The following is a 21,235-nucleotide window of genomic DNA, read 5'->3' as shown; positions in this document are numbered from 1 at the left end:
TCACTGACTTCTGATTATGGTTGTATGAATTTATGGCAGGCTTCACTTACATTTTACTTGTTGATGTGAATGTTAACTGAGCTGTTTATCTAGATTGTTATATATATCAATTTTATGTTTCTCAGGTTACATCCATTTACATAATGTTTATTAATTCAGGCACAGTTATTGTGTCAAATACTCAGGTTTCTTTTTCTCTGCCTTGGAATATTGTAACAAAAACTTGAGAATATAAGGGGAGCAAAGGAAAGATTGGTAAGAGTCTTTTGGGTGGCAGGTTGGTTTTTTTTCTTTAAAGTTTTCACCATAAGCCAGTCATATCCCCGGGGAAGAAGAAAATATGTAAAAGAGAAGGGAATATAATTTCAGTGGTAGAAGCTGTTCAGATTCACTGGAAATTCTTGTGAGCAGTTGTAAAAATGATGCGAGGTGAGATGTTGGCATTGTAAACTAGCCTATGTAAACACTGGCTGTAAACATGGCCAAGTTCAGCAAATGCCAAAACCACAGTGCTCAGCAGTTCAGGGCTTGCATAGTGGATGCAAGACTAAAATGAATGTACGAACTTTGAAATAGTATTGCGTTTCCTAATACTCTGTGTAACCTCTTATCTTACGATTCAGCATATCTGATCCTAATATTTTCCAGCAACTATAGTTAGACTGGGAATTGTTGTTCCAACCAGGAACTTGTAACTTGTGAAAGTCATGAGCTAAATTTCAAAGAAAGAAAAAGTTTGACTTTTGTAACTGAATACTTTGTTGTTATGTGCTGAGACCACCTTTTACCCTCAAAATAAACTGCAGGAATTGAATTAGGCAATGTATGGCATGTCATTTAGTAGTGAAAACATGATTAAACTAAGTTGGCAAATTGGTTTCCTTTTTGAATTTGTCTAGATGACATTGGACTATCTGGTTCACTTTTCTGCTCATCTCCACAAGGCCACTGTTCCCTTACACTGCCCATTGCACTCTTATTGTGGATGCTGTAGCTGCTAGTAGGGATGAACACATTGTATGCTGTTTCATCACAAATGAAAATCAAGGCTGAATCTTGCAAGCTACATTCAGTCCTCTAGCTGCCAGATTGCCTTCACCTATGGCTGTTGTGGTTGAAATGAAGGAAAGCAGTGACTGTATCTAAAAGTTTATTATTACCTGTGTCTTCTATGGTAGCTCTGTCTGATGGGGGCTGCCGAGTTTGACATCTCAGGTTCCTTAGGAGCCTTGAAGGTGGATGATCCCACTGGGACCTGGTACTGACACAGTCCAACTGATTCTGCTTGGTTGGCTGTTGCCAGCTTGTGCTAGGCACTGGCAGGTCCTTTTGGCAGTGGCATCATATGGGTTATCTAATAGTCACTAAAAATCTGGATTCCTCTGCCCTGACTTTGGAGCTTTCTGCAGAACCTAAAAACATTGCTGTTTCTTTGAACCCCTTCTTGAGAATCCCTTACTATTTTCAGTTCTACTTTCCCCTCAATGCTTAAGGGAGCCTTTTTTGGTGAAGTCATGGTAGGAATGCCTGTATTACAGTTAAAAGCAGATCTATAGCAATAGGAATATGGGCAGAATATCTCCATAAGAGAATTCAGATAATTTTGAATGCTTGTAAAACCAATATAAATCAAATACTGGCTTTTCAAGAGGTCGATTGAATGTAACTGTTGCAAAACTATAAAGGTGGCAATGGCCGCAAGGGTGGAATACAAAATTAGCATCTTTCAGGGAATGAATTATAAAATACCAGCTGTGTGAAAAATCATGCTGATCACACTCAGTTAACCCTAAGGGGAATGTTGTCTGAAGGAAGACCACAAGGATTGGTCTCATGTTTTCTAGTACTGCATTCTCTTACCCCTCTATTTCTTGTAGACATATTTATAATAATGTAAAGATTTCATCGGAGAATGGAAATGGGATTTTGATAGCCAAAAAAAAAAAGGTCACCTGCCAGTAATCCTGAACATGGCTGTTGAATGGATTTGACCCTGATTTCAGCTTTGTTCTTGGCTGGCAGGTGCCTGGAGGCCTTTCAGTCTGCTTTAGAAGACCTTGTTTTAAAAACAGTAGTATTTGTCGCTTAATTATGAATGCAGATTTTGCACGTGTTTGTGATTTACAAGGCCTTGCTTATGTGAAGCAGGCTATAAACTCTCCTTGGAAATGTATAGTAGTCTGGAGCAGATAATTACGCTTTGAGAAAAGAGCCTCTGTTTCCAGTGAAAACACTGTAAAGTTATTTCAGAAATGCTCTGACCTCAGACGTTTCATATAACTTACACAAAATGCTTTCACATTTGTGCAGCAGCTAGTGGCTTGATCTCTGCCATCTCATAAACGAAAGCACAGAATTCTCCCTGGGAAAAAAGCAGGATGTCTATGCTGTGGCCTACAAAGCTAGTGTTATTTTACTCACTCTGTTCCTTGTGTCTATACCCTTAAACAGAAGAAACCTTGCCCTCCTTTAAACAAATCTGTCTCCTAATCACACCCCACCCCCGCAAACCCAACTTTCCCTCAGATTTTTCTTCCTCCCTGCCTCCACTCAGTGTACACACACTAATAAATTCTGCAGTAAAAACCTTGGGAGATTTTCTCAGTACAAATGGAAAGAAGATGTCAAAGGCTGAGGATAGGAATTTTCTTTTTAAAGTTGCAAAAACAATAAAGAACAATTGAAACAATAGGCGAAGAGCCAGAGATGGGTGAACAAGCCATGAAAGAATTACATTAATTTTCTTTCGATGAAACCCCACTGGTCCTCTTCACTAGCATCCAAAAGAGCTATTTTTGTTTGCAATTGTTTGTTTTTCAAGACTCTTGGTGGAAAGCAAAAGCACTGCAAATACAAGCGCAGGGACTTGTGAGAATGTTCACACCAGAAATGCTCTCGTGGCCTTTTGAAAACCTGTTTTTAACTTCTGGTACAATAAAGTTGTCAGATAGTGATGAAGACTTTGTATGAAAAATCTGTGCGCTGGAAGAATGACTTAATAGGAACAATGGTGTGTGGCACTCAGGGAGAGCAAACGCCAAGTAGTCATAATTGCTGGCTTTGCCCAATAGAGAGCAAAGAAAAAAACCCCTGGATTTCTGAATATGATGTGGACAGGTAATTTTCAGAAAACCCTACACAGACAAATTTTAATTCAGATATGTGATTCAGTCTTATCAAAAAACATGTTTGTGTATGGACTGTGCTTTCAGAGAACTCCTAACAGAGGCAAATGTGCAGGGGAGAGGCAGGAGCCACTTCTGCAGGTGGAAACAGCTGAGCATATCGCCAGCAGTTGTACCAGGGAGACGGTCTAGTAGCCCTGCAGATCTGCTGGCTGAACCTCTCGTGTGAGCATGCTCTAGCTTGTTTCTGTTCCAGTGAGCCAGCTTAGTTCAGGGAGCTGATGCGATCTCTGCTGTCTTAGTTTGTACCAACTGGCAGAGCTGTGGCAGGCACGCCTCAGAGAAGTTGTGAGCCAAACCCCATCAGAAGCAGCGCTACCCTTGGGTGTAAGAATGGCCTTGGCCCTCTGGGTGAGGCAGTAACAACTCCCGCAATCGTGGCGTGATCCAAAAGCCAACATCTGTCTGCAGTCTTGGTCATGCCACGTTATCTATAATTTCATGCCCAAGACCCAAGAAATAGGATTCTGACTGTAGCAGATAGGGGTCACGTTATGTGCAGTTTGCAGCCCGTAAGATACTCGGAGCCAGTAATGATTTGATAATTCAAGGAGATGGGACACATGAGCACAGCCCTTTGCTTGTGCTCCACGTTCACTGTGAAAATGGTGGTAACAGCCAGCATTGACTGATTTTAGTTCTTCCCATTCTGCAAGTACTGTGTTACTGATTGTATGCGTTTGTGAATTGACAAGCTCAATGGCATGTATGTGTATCTTTTAAAGTGGGCCTGCTGAAAATGTGCTCTACTGTAATGTCATGTCCAAGTAAGTATACGTGGAGTCTGCAGCTAACAGTAGACAATGCTGCATGTAATTTCCAGTACATATATATGAACACGTGCATTGGAAAGGGTCAGTAAGGGTTAAAGTATAAGAAAAAAATAGATAGAGAGACTTTAAAGGTGCAGCAAGGTTGTCCTATTCATTAAATTATTTTGTTTAATTTGTTTTTAAAGAGGACGAGTTCTTGCAGTGCAACACAAAGTACACAGGGGTTGTAGTTAATTGAGCAGATGGTTTCCACTCAGCTAGCAGTGAGCACTGTCCTACCTAAAGGATATGTGGGGACATCAGGTAGCAGGCTTGTTTCTATGTCCTCTGCAGCAGATGGAAGAGATGGAAGGAGAGGCATATGCTTTAACTCCTTGAAAGATTTAGCAGCAGATGCTCTTCTCTGGCATGCACCAGAAGCCCTTAAAAATAAGCAGAAAATTGGCTACAATAGGGATTCTCGAAGACTTGCATGTGGTCGATCACATCTTTAATACACAGCAGGCTGACCTTCCTTCCATTTGCATTTATGTGAACCACATGAATTTTTACTAGGGTAAATGCTGAAATGGTTCAAATGTGCTCAGCTCAACTAGGTTGCACTTGGTTATTTCTAATTATGTTGCTGGTGGCAACCTTTTCTTGTGCTGCATGTGCACGCACACACACACTCTCCCTTTCTGTTATAACAGTGGACCCTACTAGCTTGGATGGCTCCTTCTCTGTTTCCAGCTGCTTTTGTATGTACTTCAGGTCCTTCTTTGTAATGAAACACCTGCATATCTTTCAGAAAGCTGGAGGTAGAGTCTGCACTGTGTAAGCAGCCAGTTCTCTGCAGACTGCTAGCATTTTTATTCACAAGATACTAACCTGAAAACCAGAGTTTTAGAAACCTGCTGGTAGCTTTCTGGAAGGTGCTCAATAAAAATGGAATAGGAAAGGACCTCGCTGTTTTGTGATTCTGTCACCTTACTGTTTGTCTGGTGGTAAGTAACAATAAATATTGCTTCTGCAAAATCATGTTATACAAAGAGCTCATTTTGCCTAAAACAGTGTGCTTGAGACTAAACATCAACTTCAGCATTGCCAAAGATAGGAATGAAAACGCTACTTTTAGATGCCCTAATCCATTTTTCTTTGGCAATCTAAGCCAAGGAGGGTGCCAAAATACATGGCAGATTTATATGTCTCTGAATTTATTAGCTGCACTTGCAAAGAAGTTTTACAGTCTTAGAAAACATTTATTATCTGATAGGAGATAAACTATTGTCCCTAACTGATATCAATAGAAAGTTTGCCATTTCAGGCATAGTTTTGCTTGTCTATGTAGTCTGATTCAACACATGGGGTGAGCAAACTATTCAAGAAATAATTGCACAGTGCCTAGTATTAATACAGTGAAGAAGCCGTCTCTGGAACAGCCCTGGTGTTTGGAGTGAAAAATTATAAGGAAATACATTGTTAGGAAGAAATCACAGGTTGGTGCAGACCTGTTTTCTTGCCATGTCCTAGGACTTCATCAGTGTCAGTAATACATCTTTGCTTCTGTTTCTTTCAGGGTCCACCTGGTCCAAAGGGCGAGAAGGTGAGTTGATGTACGGGTGACACTTACAAGGTGAACGGAAAGCCCTCCCAGCATGAACTAAAGAGACCGTTTGTATTGACACAGTGTAATGTTAGATTATGTAAGAGAGCTGGGTAGCACACAGATGCTGTGTTAAACCTATCATCTCATCTTTCCACTTTGCAGGGAGATCAAGGTGATCAGGGCCCTCGGGTAAGCATCTTAAAAAAAATGTTACACTTCCCCTTCGCTGAGTAGGCAATTAGTCTTTAGCGCAAAACTAAATTAAATACACTGTCTGAGCTAATTATGCTTATTAGCTGCATTTACCCTGCATGTTGAAGTAAGTGTCTGCAGGACAATAATACTGAACATGACCAGATAGCGTCTGGGAAGATTTGAGTAACAATAGTAAGTAATGCATTAAAATACACAATTTCCATTATGGGTAGAAGCAAGTTTCACAGTGATTTTGCTCTGCTGTATAAAAGCTGGCTTTCCTAACCAAACCTTTCAGTTTCCCCAGCAATGTTTTCATGCCTTGCATGGGCTCCCACAATGCAGAGGGCCGGTGGGTTTCTAATAAATGTACTTCTAGATTTCATGTAAAATGTATCTAGTATTTAGTGAATTATAAACAAATATAATGTATGCATGTATTAGCTCTTTTTCCTGATACGTATGTATTAAATATTTTTTATAATAACAATATTGTCACCTCGTAAATATATCCAGACAGTTAGACGGAACATGGTTTAGTTGTGGAAATGTAGAAGTTCTTTTAATTTTTAAATATCATGTTTATTTTAACAGACAACTAGGGGAATACAGGGGTGAAAGTTCAGATAGATTGGCTATGCCAGTTCTTTCCTCTTTACATCTGTGCTTCATTAGAACACATTTGGTTACATTGTTCTGATGACATAGTGACTCTCTTTGGTTACCCATTTATGAATTTTTCCATCACAGCACGTTCCATGAATTATTTTTTTTCTGTCAACTACGTTAAATATTTTGAATTTGCAATTTTATTTTATTCTACTATTTTATTTTATTTTATTTTCCTTTTTGCAGTCAATAAGATTATCTAAAGTCACAACATGTTTTTATAGCTGGATTTGGTGTTGGCGCTACCAGTGTTAATTACCTACAGGGTGTTCTGTTATGCTTGGTGATATGACTGCACTTTAAAGACAGAGGCCTATTAGCGAATAGCTTTAAATATTATTCCAGTTGAAAGTCAAAAAGAAGAAATGGAAAACTATTTAAAGAAATAAAAAGGAAGTAGAGAGTAACAATGTGAGGAACATGGTTTTTCTAGGCTAACACACAGACAAGGTTCTGAAGAATGTAAACATTTCCTTTTAACTTCTAAGCAAATTTAGTGTCTCTCAGAAGCTATGCTGGGCTGTATATTTTGGCTGGTTCTGTGCTACAGAACCTCATGGGAAACATGAGGATAGAGAGGGCAGAGGAGGAGAGTGGAGCAGTGCCTGTGGCTTAGGAGAGGATGCTCCATTCAGAAAGCATAAGTCAGAGGTCTGTGCGTAGGTGCTTGCACTAAGTGACCTTACATTCAGAAGAACTGGTGTTCAGTTCAGAACAGGAGAGCAAATTTGACGGAGGTATCGGAGAGGGATACAGTAACAAATAAATATGGAAGAGCAATGTTGCAAAGAGTATTACATAGCTGAGGATAAGAATCTGGAATTATGGGTATTGGAGAAGTTTCCAGGGAAAGACCCAGAGGTCTGAACGCAGAAAAACAACTAAAGTGGTGTCAACACAAGGGAATGATGGTGCTGTTTTTTCTCATGGTGGCATAAAATGGGAGGACAGAGGACAGTTCTGGAGGGAAAGCAAAGGTGCCAGAGCCTCCACTGGTCCAAAAAGTTTGGCAAAATGTTGGAGACATATGTAAGAACTAGAAAGTGGTTAGGCATGTGTGGCGTTCAGTCCCTGGGCTGGAAGTGTTGGCAATACCCAATAAGAAGATGCAAGTTTGTTCAGAGTTACCTTGTAGGCAGAACACCTGCGAGGAGTGCAGTGGAATATCTGCTACACAGAGACTGTTGTGTCCCTCTTTGCCAAGACATGTCCCCTATACTGGAGAGCAGGAGAGTCCTCACTGAACCGTACAAATCATGGTTATGGCTGCTTTGTGGTTTTGGTAAATCAAGTGCAGCTAAAAAGCAAAAAATATCCAGCCTAAGGAATTCACGTTTAAGGACATCGCAAAGTTGTATCTTCAGCGGCAGCTGGCAGTTGAGACTGAATTCTATATCTGAATATAGAAAAGGAATTGAAAAAGGTCACAGTAGAGAAGAAGAGGTGGTGCATAGCACCTTGTGGGCTAGCTGAACCTCCACTGATTGTTTAGTCAATGCATATTGTAGTAACGTACCTTTTTTTGAAGTATATGGGTATAACTTAAGTAATTTGCCCAGTCTTCTTGGTTTTCCCTTTATCTTTTTTGAAGTGTGTTTGAATGTGTTCTACAGCAGCTTCTCTTTTTTTGCCTTGTGTATTTCACAAGTAATAAGTACTACAAAGCCTCTGACCATTTTATGTTTCATGGTACAGCAGTTATCTCTTCTAATGACTGTCTTCAGGGTGAATTTGCTCAACTTGCTGTGCCAGGGGTTTTACAATATAATCAATAGAAATTATATGTGTAAGCCAGTCATGCACCAAATGAAACTAAACCCATTTAAACCTGGTTGGTTACCTTTGCACATGGTTTTCCATCACTGCCTATATAAAATAAATGGTTTCGGAGATAATACCATACCCTATTATTTTAGAGAAATACTGTACCTGAAAGTGACTGTGGGATGCCATCAACATTTGGATTTGACAAGTTTGCAGGCAGACTGGATATAATATCTAAAAGTGATGGACATTTTAAAATTCATCTCTTACAGTTAAGGAGCCTGAAGTTTCTTTGGTTTTCTATTTTCACATATTGGTTTGAAACTAGCATTTAGCTTAGCAAAGATTTTTATTGTTCCAAGTCATTTTTATGACTGAAATTTCAAAATTACCCTTATTCTCTGTAAAAGATGCTTTCTTTCCTCCCAGCATTTTCATTAGTAAAAGAAACCAAAATAAAATGTGAAGACTGTCCAGGTCAAGATGAGACCTTAAACTTTTAAAATCCTGCAGAAAAAAAAGAAAAATATTTCTGAAACAAGAAATTGTTGCTTTCTGTCCCCACCCACGTTTCCACCTTGGGCCTTGAGATTTTTGAGAGATCCTTCTTTCCGAAATCATTTTAAAACTAAAACCAGTAATCAGTTATCTCAAAACTCCTTATTCACAGTCACTGCACATGCTGAGTATATACTCAACTGCTCTGAAGTTCAGGTTTTCTTGAAAATATCTTCAGTAAATTAATGCACTAGTAGGAACCTGACCCTGCAAATACCACCCAGAGGTCAGGCACTTGTGTTGTTAGAATAATGGGTCTGATTTTTTTTTTTTTTTGTCTTTTTTTAAAGAATCTGAGGGGTTTTCTTAAGTATTCAGAATTAATCTGTTGATTGGTGTCCTTCATCATACAGAGATGGCATAAGGGCTCTAGTTCATAATGCCATGTGGCTTAATCTACTTATGCCCTTACTGTCTGTAGAAAATGTGAGCCAAAACAACATTCCAGTAGTGTGAGTGATGTCGAAATTCATGCCCTAAGTGTGAGTTTGAGCAGCAGGTTAATACAGCTTTTGGACACATGAGATCACAGATAAGGTAGTGGTGGATACAATCAAAAGTCCTGATCTTATTTGAAAAAATGCTTTTTTGATTTCTTCTTATATTTTTATATCAGATCTCTACTCGTTACTCTAAAGTTCTGGTAGACTAGACATTTAGGTCAAATGCAGAACTAGCTTTCCTCAATGCCAGTGTAAGAAACAGTAATGTTAGTAAATCTTTTGGATGCTTTTCTTTTTGCAGAGGACATGGCTTCATGACATGTCCACGGAGATATGCATTACTGTACTGAGCCATGACAAAATTAAAAAAGACGTGTTTTAGCTTGTGGACTATTAGAATAAATGCTGATGTCAGTCCACTGCTCAGTTCCAGTTGCTCAGCTCTACCCCAGTTTAAAAAAAGCCTTTGAAGATTTCATAATGGTAGGATTGCAAAGGATATATTGTCCAAGTAGAGATTGTACCCTGATTAATGGTAATGGATCTTCAGAGGGAATGGAACAGCTAGTACTGAGTGTCTTAATCAGTCTGTTCTCATCCTTCTGTAAATGACATAATAAATATATTCTGTCCTTTGGTTCAGATACACGAGAGATTCCTTGATTATCAAGTCTTGAAATCATCAGCTAGCAGCTGCTTTTAAATTGGTTTTGGTCTAGGTACGATGAGAAACCACCCAGAAGCCATACTTAAGTATTTCTGTAATATTATTTTCTCCTTTTGGTGTGTTTAAGTAAATTTTCCTAGCAGCTGGGTCTGCACAGAACTGATAATATCTCTAAAATATCTTCAGCAGAAGAGATTAAGTTGTAGAAAGAAAGGTACTCAGAAGTTTATTTTATTGTGTTAACCTTTATTGTCCTAAAGATTAAAAAGATTCCTTGTGGACTGTTAAAACAGTTACGTTCAGGTAGTGATATAATATTCTTTTCTATTTAACCCTTTCCCCTTCCCTGTTTACTTTTAATACTGCTCATGAATTTTATCTGCCTTAATAGGACTGTGTAGTTTTCATTAGCATAAATTAGCATTGTCCCCAGCTTTTTCTTTTCTGATTAAATGCTCTTTGGTTTCATTTATATGAATATACTGTCAAAAGCTGCAGCAGAGGTGGTGATATAGTGGTGGTATTCCCTCAAGTGATATTCTTATGTGTGCATAAAGGCATATTTTCTGGTTTACTCTGTGTTACTTCAAACATGTAGTACAAACACAGTACTGCTTTAAATTCATACTTTACCAATATGGCTACCCACATAGTTGTTTCTTCTGTTATTAATTGTCCTGTGTAAAGCAAATTATAGTTCAGGTTATAAACTATATCTAACAACTGTTTCAAACTATACTCTTAGTGTGCCACAATAAGAAGGCTAAAAAACCATGATTCCTTCTGTTAACATAAATTTCACCGAAGCAGCATCATTGAGAAAACTGCCAGACATCTGGTTTAATGCCAATTTGTCTGTGAGCAGTTAATGTAACTTCTGAGACTTTTTTTTTCCTTATCTGCCAGAAGGCAACAGGGGTATTTACCTACTCCATTCCTGGGACTAATTATCCGTTCTACTTCACTAGTATTAGGCTGTTGTGGCTCCCCTGTTTTCCATTAAGCTGAAACTAGGGTAACAAATTGGAGCAAGGTAACTTGGAGCTCTGTAACTAGAAGAGGTTAGGAAAGAACTCGGATTGTACCGGCTGCCAACTTCGTCTGAGGCATTGGGACACTCAGACTTGAGATGTGCCTCCTTTCAGAGTTCACAGGAGCGTCCTTTTGGCTGTGGATGACCCTCCAGGGCCAAGCTATGCCTTTGATGTTCGGCTCCTGAGGTTCCCTGAGGAATGCAGAACAGCTGTGACACTCAAGAGAGAGTGCCACATACCTGCTCCCAAGACAAGGATGTTGTCATTCCTGTCTTAAGAGCTAGGCAGCACGTGGCTTCACTCACCACCAGTTGGTTTGCATCTTGCCCCTTTTTAGTAATGCCAGAGGAATGGTGAGGAAGGAAGTCTCTGTACATCCTGTTCCTTTTTCTACAGCCCTGTCCTGTGACTGAGAAAACATCGTGTAGTCGTTTTATCTCAAACTGCAGCTGTCACTCAAAAGTGCTGCAATACCTAACACTTGAGTTAGACCAATGTGATGGAAAACAACTCATTAAAAATATTTCATCCAGTCCTAATAAATACCACAGAAGTGGCTTGAACCACTTACCTGTGTCACATAACTGCAGCGGGTATAAGATTTGAAGAGAAACATAAGGCAGACAGAAGATTTTTGCTGTGAGAATCAGCTTGGTTTTGTGGAGGACCAGCCCATCTTGAGGTTAACTGGATGCCTACCACCACTTTCAGTGAGAGTAATAGGTTTGCCTTCAGGAGGGATATTTTGTGATGGTCAGATGGTGATCACTCATCAGAACTCGTAACTGAGTTGTGTGGAAAAGATATTTGCTTCACTGAAAATTCATCTAATACTAGGACCAAAATAGGGAAGTGCTGGCTTTTTCCAGTTTTGTTGATTTTGAGTGCAGTGTCAGGTTGAATTCACTGTGAAAATAGAGAGGTCATTATAGAAAATAATACTTTTATAGTGATCCGTTTGTGCTAGTTCTTAAACATTAGATTTTTATTATTTTAATACAAAGTTTGAATCGTTACATAATGTATTCAAATTAAAACTCTTTGCTGAATGATTGCCTAAGTGAAAAGAAATTCCTGGATCCTTGTCTTGTTGTGGTGCACTGTTTTAGTTAGCAGATTTGCTGATGGAGAAAGCAGCAGTTATGATAAAAGGGATTATATAAAAGAGCTCCTGCTGAGAGTCCATGGCACCTTACAGGGTGATACCAAACACTGTATTCCCCAGGGCAGGTACAATAATTAGCTGCAGGACTGGCACTTGGTCTGAGGGATTAATTAGAACTGGAGGTGGTGTTGGGGGGAGCTAAAGCAGCCATAAAGAGTGTCAGGATCACTCTGGCCTGAAGCCTGTGTGATTTGATGTGAAATAGCAGCAGCTGGCTGTAACCTTAGGAAGTGCAAGTGAACAGCAGGTGGTAATTCCTGTCTCATTTACCATGTCTTCACAGGAACATGTAAGCTTGTGCAGCTTGGGTTTATTGGCAGGTCAGAAGGAAAATCCTAAGGAGGACTGTGACATTTACTATACTAAGCAAATGCAACAGTCAAAATGGGCTGTATGTAGCACAGTGTAAGACCAGTAATACTGTTGCTTAATGTTATTATACTTGCCATACGACAAGGTTATGATGACCTTATAAGATTGACCTCGTGTAGAGCAATGCACAAAGCTGAATGTACTGTGAAAAAATCTAGGACTGCTAGTGGGAATTACATCTTTGAAGGCTGTGATGGATGTAACAGGAGAACTATTTCATCTAAGTAAAAAATCAGACAGAGGGAATGATATGATGTTCTGGCATCCTTCGGTTTTCTAAGTAGCCATTGTATGGGGACGAGTAGGCTTTATCTACGTTTCCAGGCAGGTAAGCAGGACACTACATTACGTGGTCACATGCCTGTTAGCCTCCACCAAGCATCATGTTTTGTTTGGCATTTGGGCAAAAATTGCAGCGAGGCATGCAACAAATGTGCAAATTTAGAAATTGTAACCAGCTAGTGTTTCAGGGTGAGCTTGAGTTGCTGTCAGCAGAGGAATTTAGTGGGCCAGTGGTCGCTGTTGATCACTGTAGTGTTTTGTATTCTGTGAGGGCCCCCCAGGGTGTAGAACAAGAGCCCTTCCTATGTGCAGTTCAAGAATCAAACCAAATAAAGAGAAAATTGAGTAACTTTGAATCCATCATTGAGAACAGCTTTAGATAGAGAAAAAATAAAACAGATCTAGGGGATATTTGCAGCTATATTTATAGCAGAGTGACAGGAAAGGAAGAGAACTCATTTTGTGGGAAGGATAGCTCTTTTTATGCCTTTTTAGAAGCTCATTGTGTGCCAACATTATCTTCCATGGATGCCAGAAGATGCAATGCCTTCTAAAGCCTCCCACGCATGCGAAAACTATGCACCCATTATAGTTTCTTTGCTGGGTTCCATTTAATATTCCTGTGTTTCTGGCTCTCTCCAAATACACATGTTGCATATGGGGAGATGATCCAGGTCCAAGCTGGCACTGCATGTCTCTGACCATTAGGTCTGAGATTATGCCTGCTTTGGGCAAAGGAAAGAAAGCTTCGTCCTACTTGGGAACAAGCCGAAAGAAGTTACTAAGCTGCTGATGGAAGAATGGGGTTGTCCCCTTGTCTCATGTGTTGTTTATATAGGCAGAAAACTGCAGTACTGATATCTACTCTTGAACTTGTCTGTGTGGTGTTGGGAAGCATTGAGAATGCTGGGGCTGGACTGTGAAGTGTGCTATGTAAAAGTTTTTGTGTGGACCTAGACAGAACTTTCAAAATTCTTTCATTTCTTCTCAAGAAAAAAAAAACAATTTCATGGCAAACCACCATAGTTTCCAATTAAACTCCTTTCTTAATTAATTCTCAGCTCTCCTTCATGTTCAAGATGAAGTAAATCAAACCTAATACAAGTTTTGAGTTTCCACTTCTTAAAATGTCAAATCTCAAATTTTAGACATAACTGAAAATTACTGTGCTGTAATCCTAAAGGCTGATGAGTAAAAATTAAGTTGTTAAAAGATTTTCTGTTTATCCCCTTTTTTAATAAATGAGATTTAAAGTTTATTGCTTGCTACTCAGATTTTAGTTCTTTTTACGTTTCTTGTTTGTACTCATTTCCATTACACGGGTATTGTAGTTTTATCTAGAAGAGGAATGGACCATGTGCACAGCAGGGCTAATGAGTCACAGATGTAAAGATTCTGGCATGTTACCATCTAATAACTTTTTTAACTTATATTCCATAATAAGATAAATGCAAATTTGATACATCTGTTTTCTAAATGATGTATCATTCCAGTCTTAGCAGTGTCTCAGGAGTGAGTTTCTTTAAATGTTTGGAGCTTTAGCCTTTTTTGGTTTTGTTTTCTTTTTATTTGTTTCTAAAGAGGAGATTTCAGGTCACTGAGCAATGCAGTTAGCCTCACCACAGTTTGTAAGAACAAAGTGGAAAGGCTGGTAAAAATGCCACTGGCTTTATGGGATCCACTTAAAGGGTCTCAGCTTCCTCATCTGATGGCTGTGTATGAGGAATAAAGCTGCTGAACGCAACTCGAAGGTGCTAGTGAAGGACACGCATGCATCAGAAAGTTACTCTGCCTTTTTTTGTAGAGACTGGTGCGGTCTTTGTGATCCAGAGGATCTCTGATGTGATTGCATGTGGAGATGAACAGAGCAAATATTTGCCGTGTTAAAAGAATCTGCTGCAGCTGAGAGACCTGGCAGGCTGCTGTTGCCTGTTGGTGCTTTGCACCAGGCCAGCTGGGCTGCAAAGGGCTTGTGCACTGTGGCAGCGTGGGTTGCCCCAGCAGAGCCTTCATGCAGGACTTCTCGGAAGCCACCTTGTCTGGCAGCCAGAGCCAGGTGCAGCCTTTGCTTTTGGAGGTGCCAAGCTGAAACCCTGCAGCCATACACTCCAGGCCTTACAGAGGGGCTGTGCCACCAGCTCCACCTCATAGAGGTGACAAGCGTGCGCGCATGCACGTAGGGAGCTTAGTGCTACCAGGCTACGTTTTGTTCTGTGTTCCTCAGCCTGATGTGTCTCAGCCATTGAACAAGCCTCTGCTTCAGACTGTGCTGTGCTAAGGGCAAGGAGAGGACTTTGGCATTTCTTTCTTTAGGAGTTCACTGCTCAGCTGCGTATGGTTTCAGCTTTATTAGAAGGTCTAATTCACACCCTACAAGGCAGCACAAGAAAGGTGTTGAACTGAGAGCAAAATTCACCCCTTGTATTGTCACAGCAGGCCACGATCACCACATTCTTCTTTTTTGTACCAGTACAGTACAAGCTCTGCACATGTTGGTAGAGTAGGATATGAGAAACCATATGCAGCATACAGCGCTTGAGGGAAAAAATTTTGCCCTGGATATGAAAATGCTGCTATGTATGTCTTGAAAATGTTGACCGTGGCCATTCCAGAATACCCAAGACCTAGCAGTAGATTGTTGTTCAGTGTTTATAATTGTGTATGTACTACCAGTTTATGTGCTGAATGTCATATGTTAAACAGAACGTGAGGAGCAGGATGTTAATTATACAAAGTGCTTCAAAATCCACCGTCACTGCTGTCAAATTCTGCAACAATCCAGAGTCAAAACCTTCTATGTAGCTCTCTAGAAGTGCTGTAGCACATTTTAATTTAAAATGGCTCAGTCATCTGCTGGCTGATAGTCTAACAACTGTCAGAAGATCATAACAATTTATTGTAATTTTAAGAAAAGTCACCTCTGTGGGACTGCTCCTTCTAAAATCTCTTGATATTCTTGTTGTAAAGTAACCACCTGTATCTGCACTGTAGTGCAAACCTAACTCTGTTTCCCATATGACAGAGAGGCTGTTTCCTGTCAGTAGGCAAATGTGGGGTATACTAAACATAGTGTTCGTTTTGTTTGTCTGTTAGCAAATTGTCTCTGTGATGTTTGTGTTGTGCTGTTTTGGTACCATGTTATGCTGTGTCCCTAGGGTCTGCCAGGCTTCCCCACAGTCGCTGCTCTGCACAGTAATCAGATCCTCACCGTCAAGGTTTGTGGCTGACATGTACCTGTTCAGTCAGGTCTCTCTGTATCAGCATAAAAGTGCACATGAAAAATTGTTTTTACCGTTGAATACCAATGAATCCTTATGGTGGACCTAAGTCAACCCTCACTGCCTTTGCATTGGTATAAGTACTCCTGATGCAGAGCATGGGATCAAATCCGTAACGGTGTATAGTGTTAGCCCTGGAAACACCCACATTCCCCGTGATCTTGGTCAGTATTTTATTTTCAGATCAGATTTTTCTGTAGTTCTGCTTCCCTGAGGCATACAGAAGTGTTGAAAATGTCAGTGAACTCTATACTGGTTACATGTAGAGTCAGCTATTTGTGTGAGATATCAGAGGTTTAATCTGTACATACAGATTTTTTCAAAGCGCATTTGCAAATTAAGCAGGAAGGATTGAAGCAATCTGGTCAAGCTGGAACTCCAGTCCTTATAAAAATGACACCATTCTTCATGGCACAATATGCTGGTTAGAAAATCTGACTGAAAGTTGAACTGGTGCTTTGTCTCTAGAAGCTTTGCTGAAAGAACAGCATATAAAAATACTGATTTTTAGAGCCCAGGTAGTGAAAAAATTAATACACGTAAAGAATTCTCACAGGAAATCTGGGGATACAAAAGTTACACAGTTAACTCATTGTATATGATTAAATTATAAAGCAGTCTGTCCTGTACATTAGAGGTAAATGTCCTCAAAAGAAAATGCACAGTTTCTGTCAGGCAGAAGCACCGGTTTATATTATTTTAGCTATTACAAATCTAATGAATATGTCTTTATTTCTTTCTCGGGCCTTCTGATGTCTATTCTTCAATTCTCTCATCTCTGATCTTCAACCTTTGACCTCACCTGCCTGATCAGATGGTGTTTCCTAAAATCAATCATGGGTTTCTCTCTGCTGATCAGCAGCTCATTAAACGCCGCCTCATTAAGGTAGTGCTTCATCTCACTGGAGTCTGGTTCTTCTTTACATTCAATTTACTCTTTGCTGTACCTTTTTGTCAGATGCCTTCTTATAGCAGGTTGTTCATTTGAAAATGTTTTGGAATGAAGAAACTGTTAATGATATTAACAATTAAAAGGCTATGGGTAGCTTTGCTAAACGATCCACTTTTAAGATGGGGTCAGCTTTTTTTAGCGGTTTGCAGTGGTGTGCTGGAACTTAAATAACTTGAGCACCATTTTTTGATGTCTTTTTTTTAAGGGGGAAGGTAATATGTTTTGGCAACTCTCTTGAAAATTGGCTTTTACAACTTAATAGGAAAAAATCAATAGAAGACTTAGCTAATTGTCACTATAAAACAGCTCCCCAAAACAGATGAAATATTATCTACAACTTTGTGGAAAAGCAGTTATTTTCCATGCTCATTTTTGAAATCTATCCATGCATCATTGATGGGCTTGGAAAATTGCCATGCAAACTGCATATTCTCACATGTGACTTTTCTTTTTTACCTCAGCTTTGTTATGATTTTGCCAATTGCGAAGCAAACAGCTGCTTATTGAAAACAGTTACTTGCTCTGGGGAGCTAGATGAGTAAAATATTGCAAGGCTGCCCCAAATTTTGGCATATGTTCTGTGGTAGGACAAGTAGTTTAGAATTTGAACCTTCTGCTCTGTGGCTGATTGCACTGGACAGATACAACCCCCTCGTCTTCAAAGCAAAGTGCAGTCTCTGCCATAAGCAGTGAAGAAGCCACTGTCCAGCTCATGGCAGCTTCTTCCAGCCTGTCTTGCGCTCTTTCTGGGTAGATCAATGTCTTTTTGTGTGGTTGATGCCTCTAAAGCAAACTTGTGATGAGTTTTTTGTCGGTTTAGGGGGATCAAGGACAAGCTGGACCCCCTGGGCCTCCAGGGCCACCAGGACCCAGAGGTCCCCCAGGAGATACTGGCAAAGATGGTCCTCGTGGGATGCCTGGCATACCGGTAAGTTAGTCTGTTGCTGTCATGGTGTCCAAATTCCTCTCAAGTGTATACCAGCTCAGTTTCAAAGATGTTTTCTGAGGTAAGGTTGGCAAGAAAGATATGTGGAAGCTGAACCGCGGGCAGATTTCACGGTGTACCTGGAGTCCCACACACAAAGAGCAAGTTCATAGCAAGGCCAAGAGTAACACCTGGGTTCCTTGCCTCCCAACCCTGACAGCTTCCCTGCACATTCTAAGGTTTCTCAGTTGCTCACTGATGTTTAATAGCTGCGTGAGGAGGGTCTGCCCCTCCACAAGGAGTAAATGTTTCTACTCATACTTCAAGATAAAGCTGAACTTGAGATGCTGGAACATGAATGGGCTTGACTTCTCGCTTCCTAATCATTTAGCCTCAAAAATAATGGAATCAACATAATAAACTGCTAAATGCTGCCCAATGTATGATGAAGTTTGGAGACAGATTCTGCCATCTTACACAAGTAGGACAGTACCATTTTCTTTGGTTCATCCCCCATATTTCATTAGAACAACCACCAAAATCCAGTGTATTGCTTATTGTCTGTTTTAGAGACAGGATTAGAGCCACCGCCTGTGGCACTTTGTGACCTGATGATTAAATATGAGTATGGTTTTGGTTTTATATTTTGTAGCCTCCTTAATTTTCATTCTTTCGAAAGAAGTACCTCTCTTTTCATCATGAATGCCACTGTGTTATCAGTGTGGAAATGGAATCACAACACAGGAAAGAGAGGTGACAACTGAAATGCCACATGTACAGATGCGTGCGTGCACGCACACCCACACACACCCCATGATAAGTAAAGATCACGGCCAAGAAGACACATAGGGAACTAGCAAGGTGAGGACCAGCACTGGAAACAGAAACAGCTTTTTTGAAGAAAAAGCATAGCTCATTATGTGGGGCCAGGACAGGAAGGCATAAAATTTCCCTGTAGGGCCTTGTTAGGTAAAACCAAGAAAGAAAATATCTACACTCCTATTCTGGCCCTATTCAGGTTGCCTTGTCTGAAATTGTACTAACTGTACAAATATAATATAACATGATGATAATAGTAAGACTCTGCTATAATTTCCTGTGAAAATCCAGCAAGACTTGCCAATTAAGACCTGTAGTACTCTAGGGTTGCTGCTGCTGTTGTTGTTTTGGTTTGGCTTGGTTTTTTACCATCATTGCCCTTCTAAGTTCTAGCTCAAGGTTATGAAATGACATTAAAAGTTTGTTGCTTCCATTGTGATGCTTTACTTTGACCACCTACTCATTTCTTGTTAGTCCTGCAGCACATCAGGCTTTGGGCCTCATCTGGGCCTCCCTTGTGTTCTTTTAATGCGGGAAAATTGACTGCGGTCAGCAGAGTTGCTTCTGGTTTGATGTAGTGAGGGTGAGACTGAAACCAGAACCCATTTCTGACTGCAGTGATACCATTTTTATAATTCGCATACAAGAGGCTAGCAGAATCAGCTGGTGTTGCTGATTACAACGTGACTGTGTGTTGCTTGGGGTTTTGTGCTTTTTACCAAAGGGAACATTAGTGTTTCTCATAACAGGAAAGTAATGCATTTTATGCAATGAGGTCATTCCATTTTATAATAGTTCTGTAGTGATTTTTACTTTAGATGGCAAGAGAGAGTTTCTTTTTATAGTTTTTTAAGCTGTGGCTATCTTAAGCCCTATAGCATTATGGAAAATCTGTTCATAATACTGCTTTAGAATCGGTTACAAACAAGCACTCGGATAGAAACCATCCAGATTGCTGACTGTTGTTACCATCCTGCTCGTTGCTACTGTCCTGTACCCTCAGGTTAATGTTGCTGATTCTCAAAAGGCTTGTTCCTGCATGGCTATGTGATATACAGTCAAGCAGGAGAGCCGTAAAGGGAAAACTTAGCCGAGAGGTAGTGACAGCTTTGTATTTTTAAAAGGCGTGCATGAACCTCTGAGCTAAAGAGATGAACAACAAAACAATAGCCACACTGCGTTCTGAGCAGGGATGTTGCAGTACCACACAGCTATAGAAGGATGTGCTTACAGTGGCCAACCACCATTAGAAGGCAGTCATTTCCTCTTTTGCAGTGCTAGGCAAAGCAGGGGCTTCTCTCCCAGCCTGTCCCTCCCAAGCAAGGAGCTTTACAATCACCAGAGCTATAAGATGATGTTTTGGCCCTTGCTTTCCTCCATGCCTATACATTTGCTGTGTATCCTGAGAAAGTCGGGCAGCCAAGGCAGCAAGGCACAGGGAGCAACTCCAACAGCCACCATTACTTCTCTTCCACAGTGTAGCAGGGTTGAGGAGCAGCCTGTGTACCCACACGTCTCCATCTGTGCCCACACGTCTCCATCTGTGCCCACACGTCTCCGTCTGTGTCATCACCACCTTGCATCCCAGAAGCGTGCATCCTGTTACAGATACTTCAAGTTTCTAGAGATGTGAATGTATTAGTTTCTCGGGCATGAAATCTTTAGAGCTGAAGAGGTAGGAGTGTTAGGGAGATGCTGTTGGGCCTATCGCCAGCAGAGAGAGCACCAAGGAAGAGTAGGGGTGTAAGAAGGGGTCGTGCAGCCTTTTGCTAAGACTTTCTTTGCATGTCAACTGAAGAACCTGTTGGAAACAGAACATACTTGCCTTCCTACAGAGTGATACCTGGAATAGGTGACTTCCCTTTGCACTGCACAGACACCAGCACAAAGACTTTGAAACATTAACGCCTCCAAAAAGAAGTAAAAGAAGAGCAAGGGGTTTTGCTGGTAATAAGACGATACAATATGATACAAACTCTTGAAATTATTTCACAATTATTTCCCAACATTTATGGGGATATCTTGATGCTCACTTCAGGCTGTGTGATTGCTGTATACCTAAGTTAGCAAAGCTTCAGAGTGAGCTGAAAAGTCCAACAAGCTGTCAAAAACCTGTGCTTGTGTGGTTTCTCCTTCCTGGGTATCTCAGTGTGTTTGCAGATGCTACGTGTTTGCTTCTGAATGCTATGCACACATACCCAGAGAAGCAATTCTGATTCTTTTCGGTTACCAAGAACAGCATCAGAACAGTTCTCATCAGTTTTTTGACGGGTTTTCTTTTATGACAAAGATCATGCAGCTGTGCTGATACAACAGCATGTGGAATGCCCTATGCTCTGCTGGGTTTACAAGGGAGTGATCTATAAACCAGATCACTGAAATTATAGGAACTCTGTTTTTTTGGATGGGTATTTTTAGCCCATATTGTACGACTGACATGTTTTACTGTCTCTACAGACTGTTGTATGTGTTCAAATGGGAAGAAAGGGGAGAAGATAGATTCTGAGTTTAGGTAGAGCTGTGCCCACAGGAAGAGAATACATTGGAAAAATGATGGGTTATTGTT

At 40.4% G+C, this 21,235-nt stretch overlaps 1 protein-coding gene across 1 annotated transcript in view; it reads left to right on the top strand.

Annotated features, from left to right (window-relative positions):
• The window catches only part of COL25A1 (collagen, type XXV, alpha 1), a 307,286-nt gene that overhangs the window by 210,747 nt on the left and 75,304 nt on the right, over positions 1-21,235 (top strand). The window contains exons 6-9 of the mRNA XM_010561056.1: positions 5,517-5,543; positions 5,709-5,735; positions 15,851-15,910; positions 17,746-17,853. Coding sequence (XP_010559358.1) covers positions 5,517-5,543; positions 5,709-5,735; positions 15,851-15,910; positions 17,746-17,853 — 222 coding nt within the window. The remainder of the gene's footprint in view (positions 1-5,516; positions 5,544-5,708; positions 5,736-15,850; positions 15,911-17,745; positions 17,854-21,235) is intronic.

This window comes from Haliaeetus leucocephalus, unplaced genomic scaffold (assembly GCF_000737465.1).
Source record: "Haliaeetus leucocephalus isolate CR32 unplaced genomic scaffold, Haliaeetus_leucocephalus-4.0 Scaffold140, whole genome shotgun sequence".
Lineage (NCBI taxonomy): Eukaryota > Metazoa > Chordata > Aves > Accipitriformes > Accipitridae > Haliaeetus > Haliaeetus leucocephalus.
Note: the sequence above shows the minus strand (reverse complement) of the source record. Positions and strands in the feature narration are given on the sequence as shown.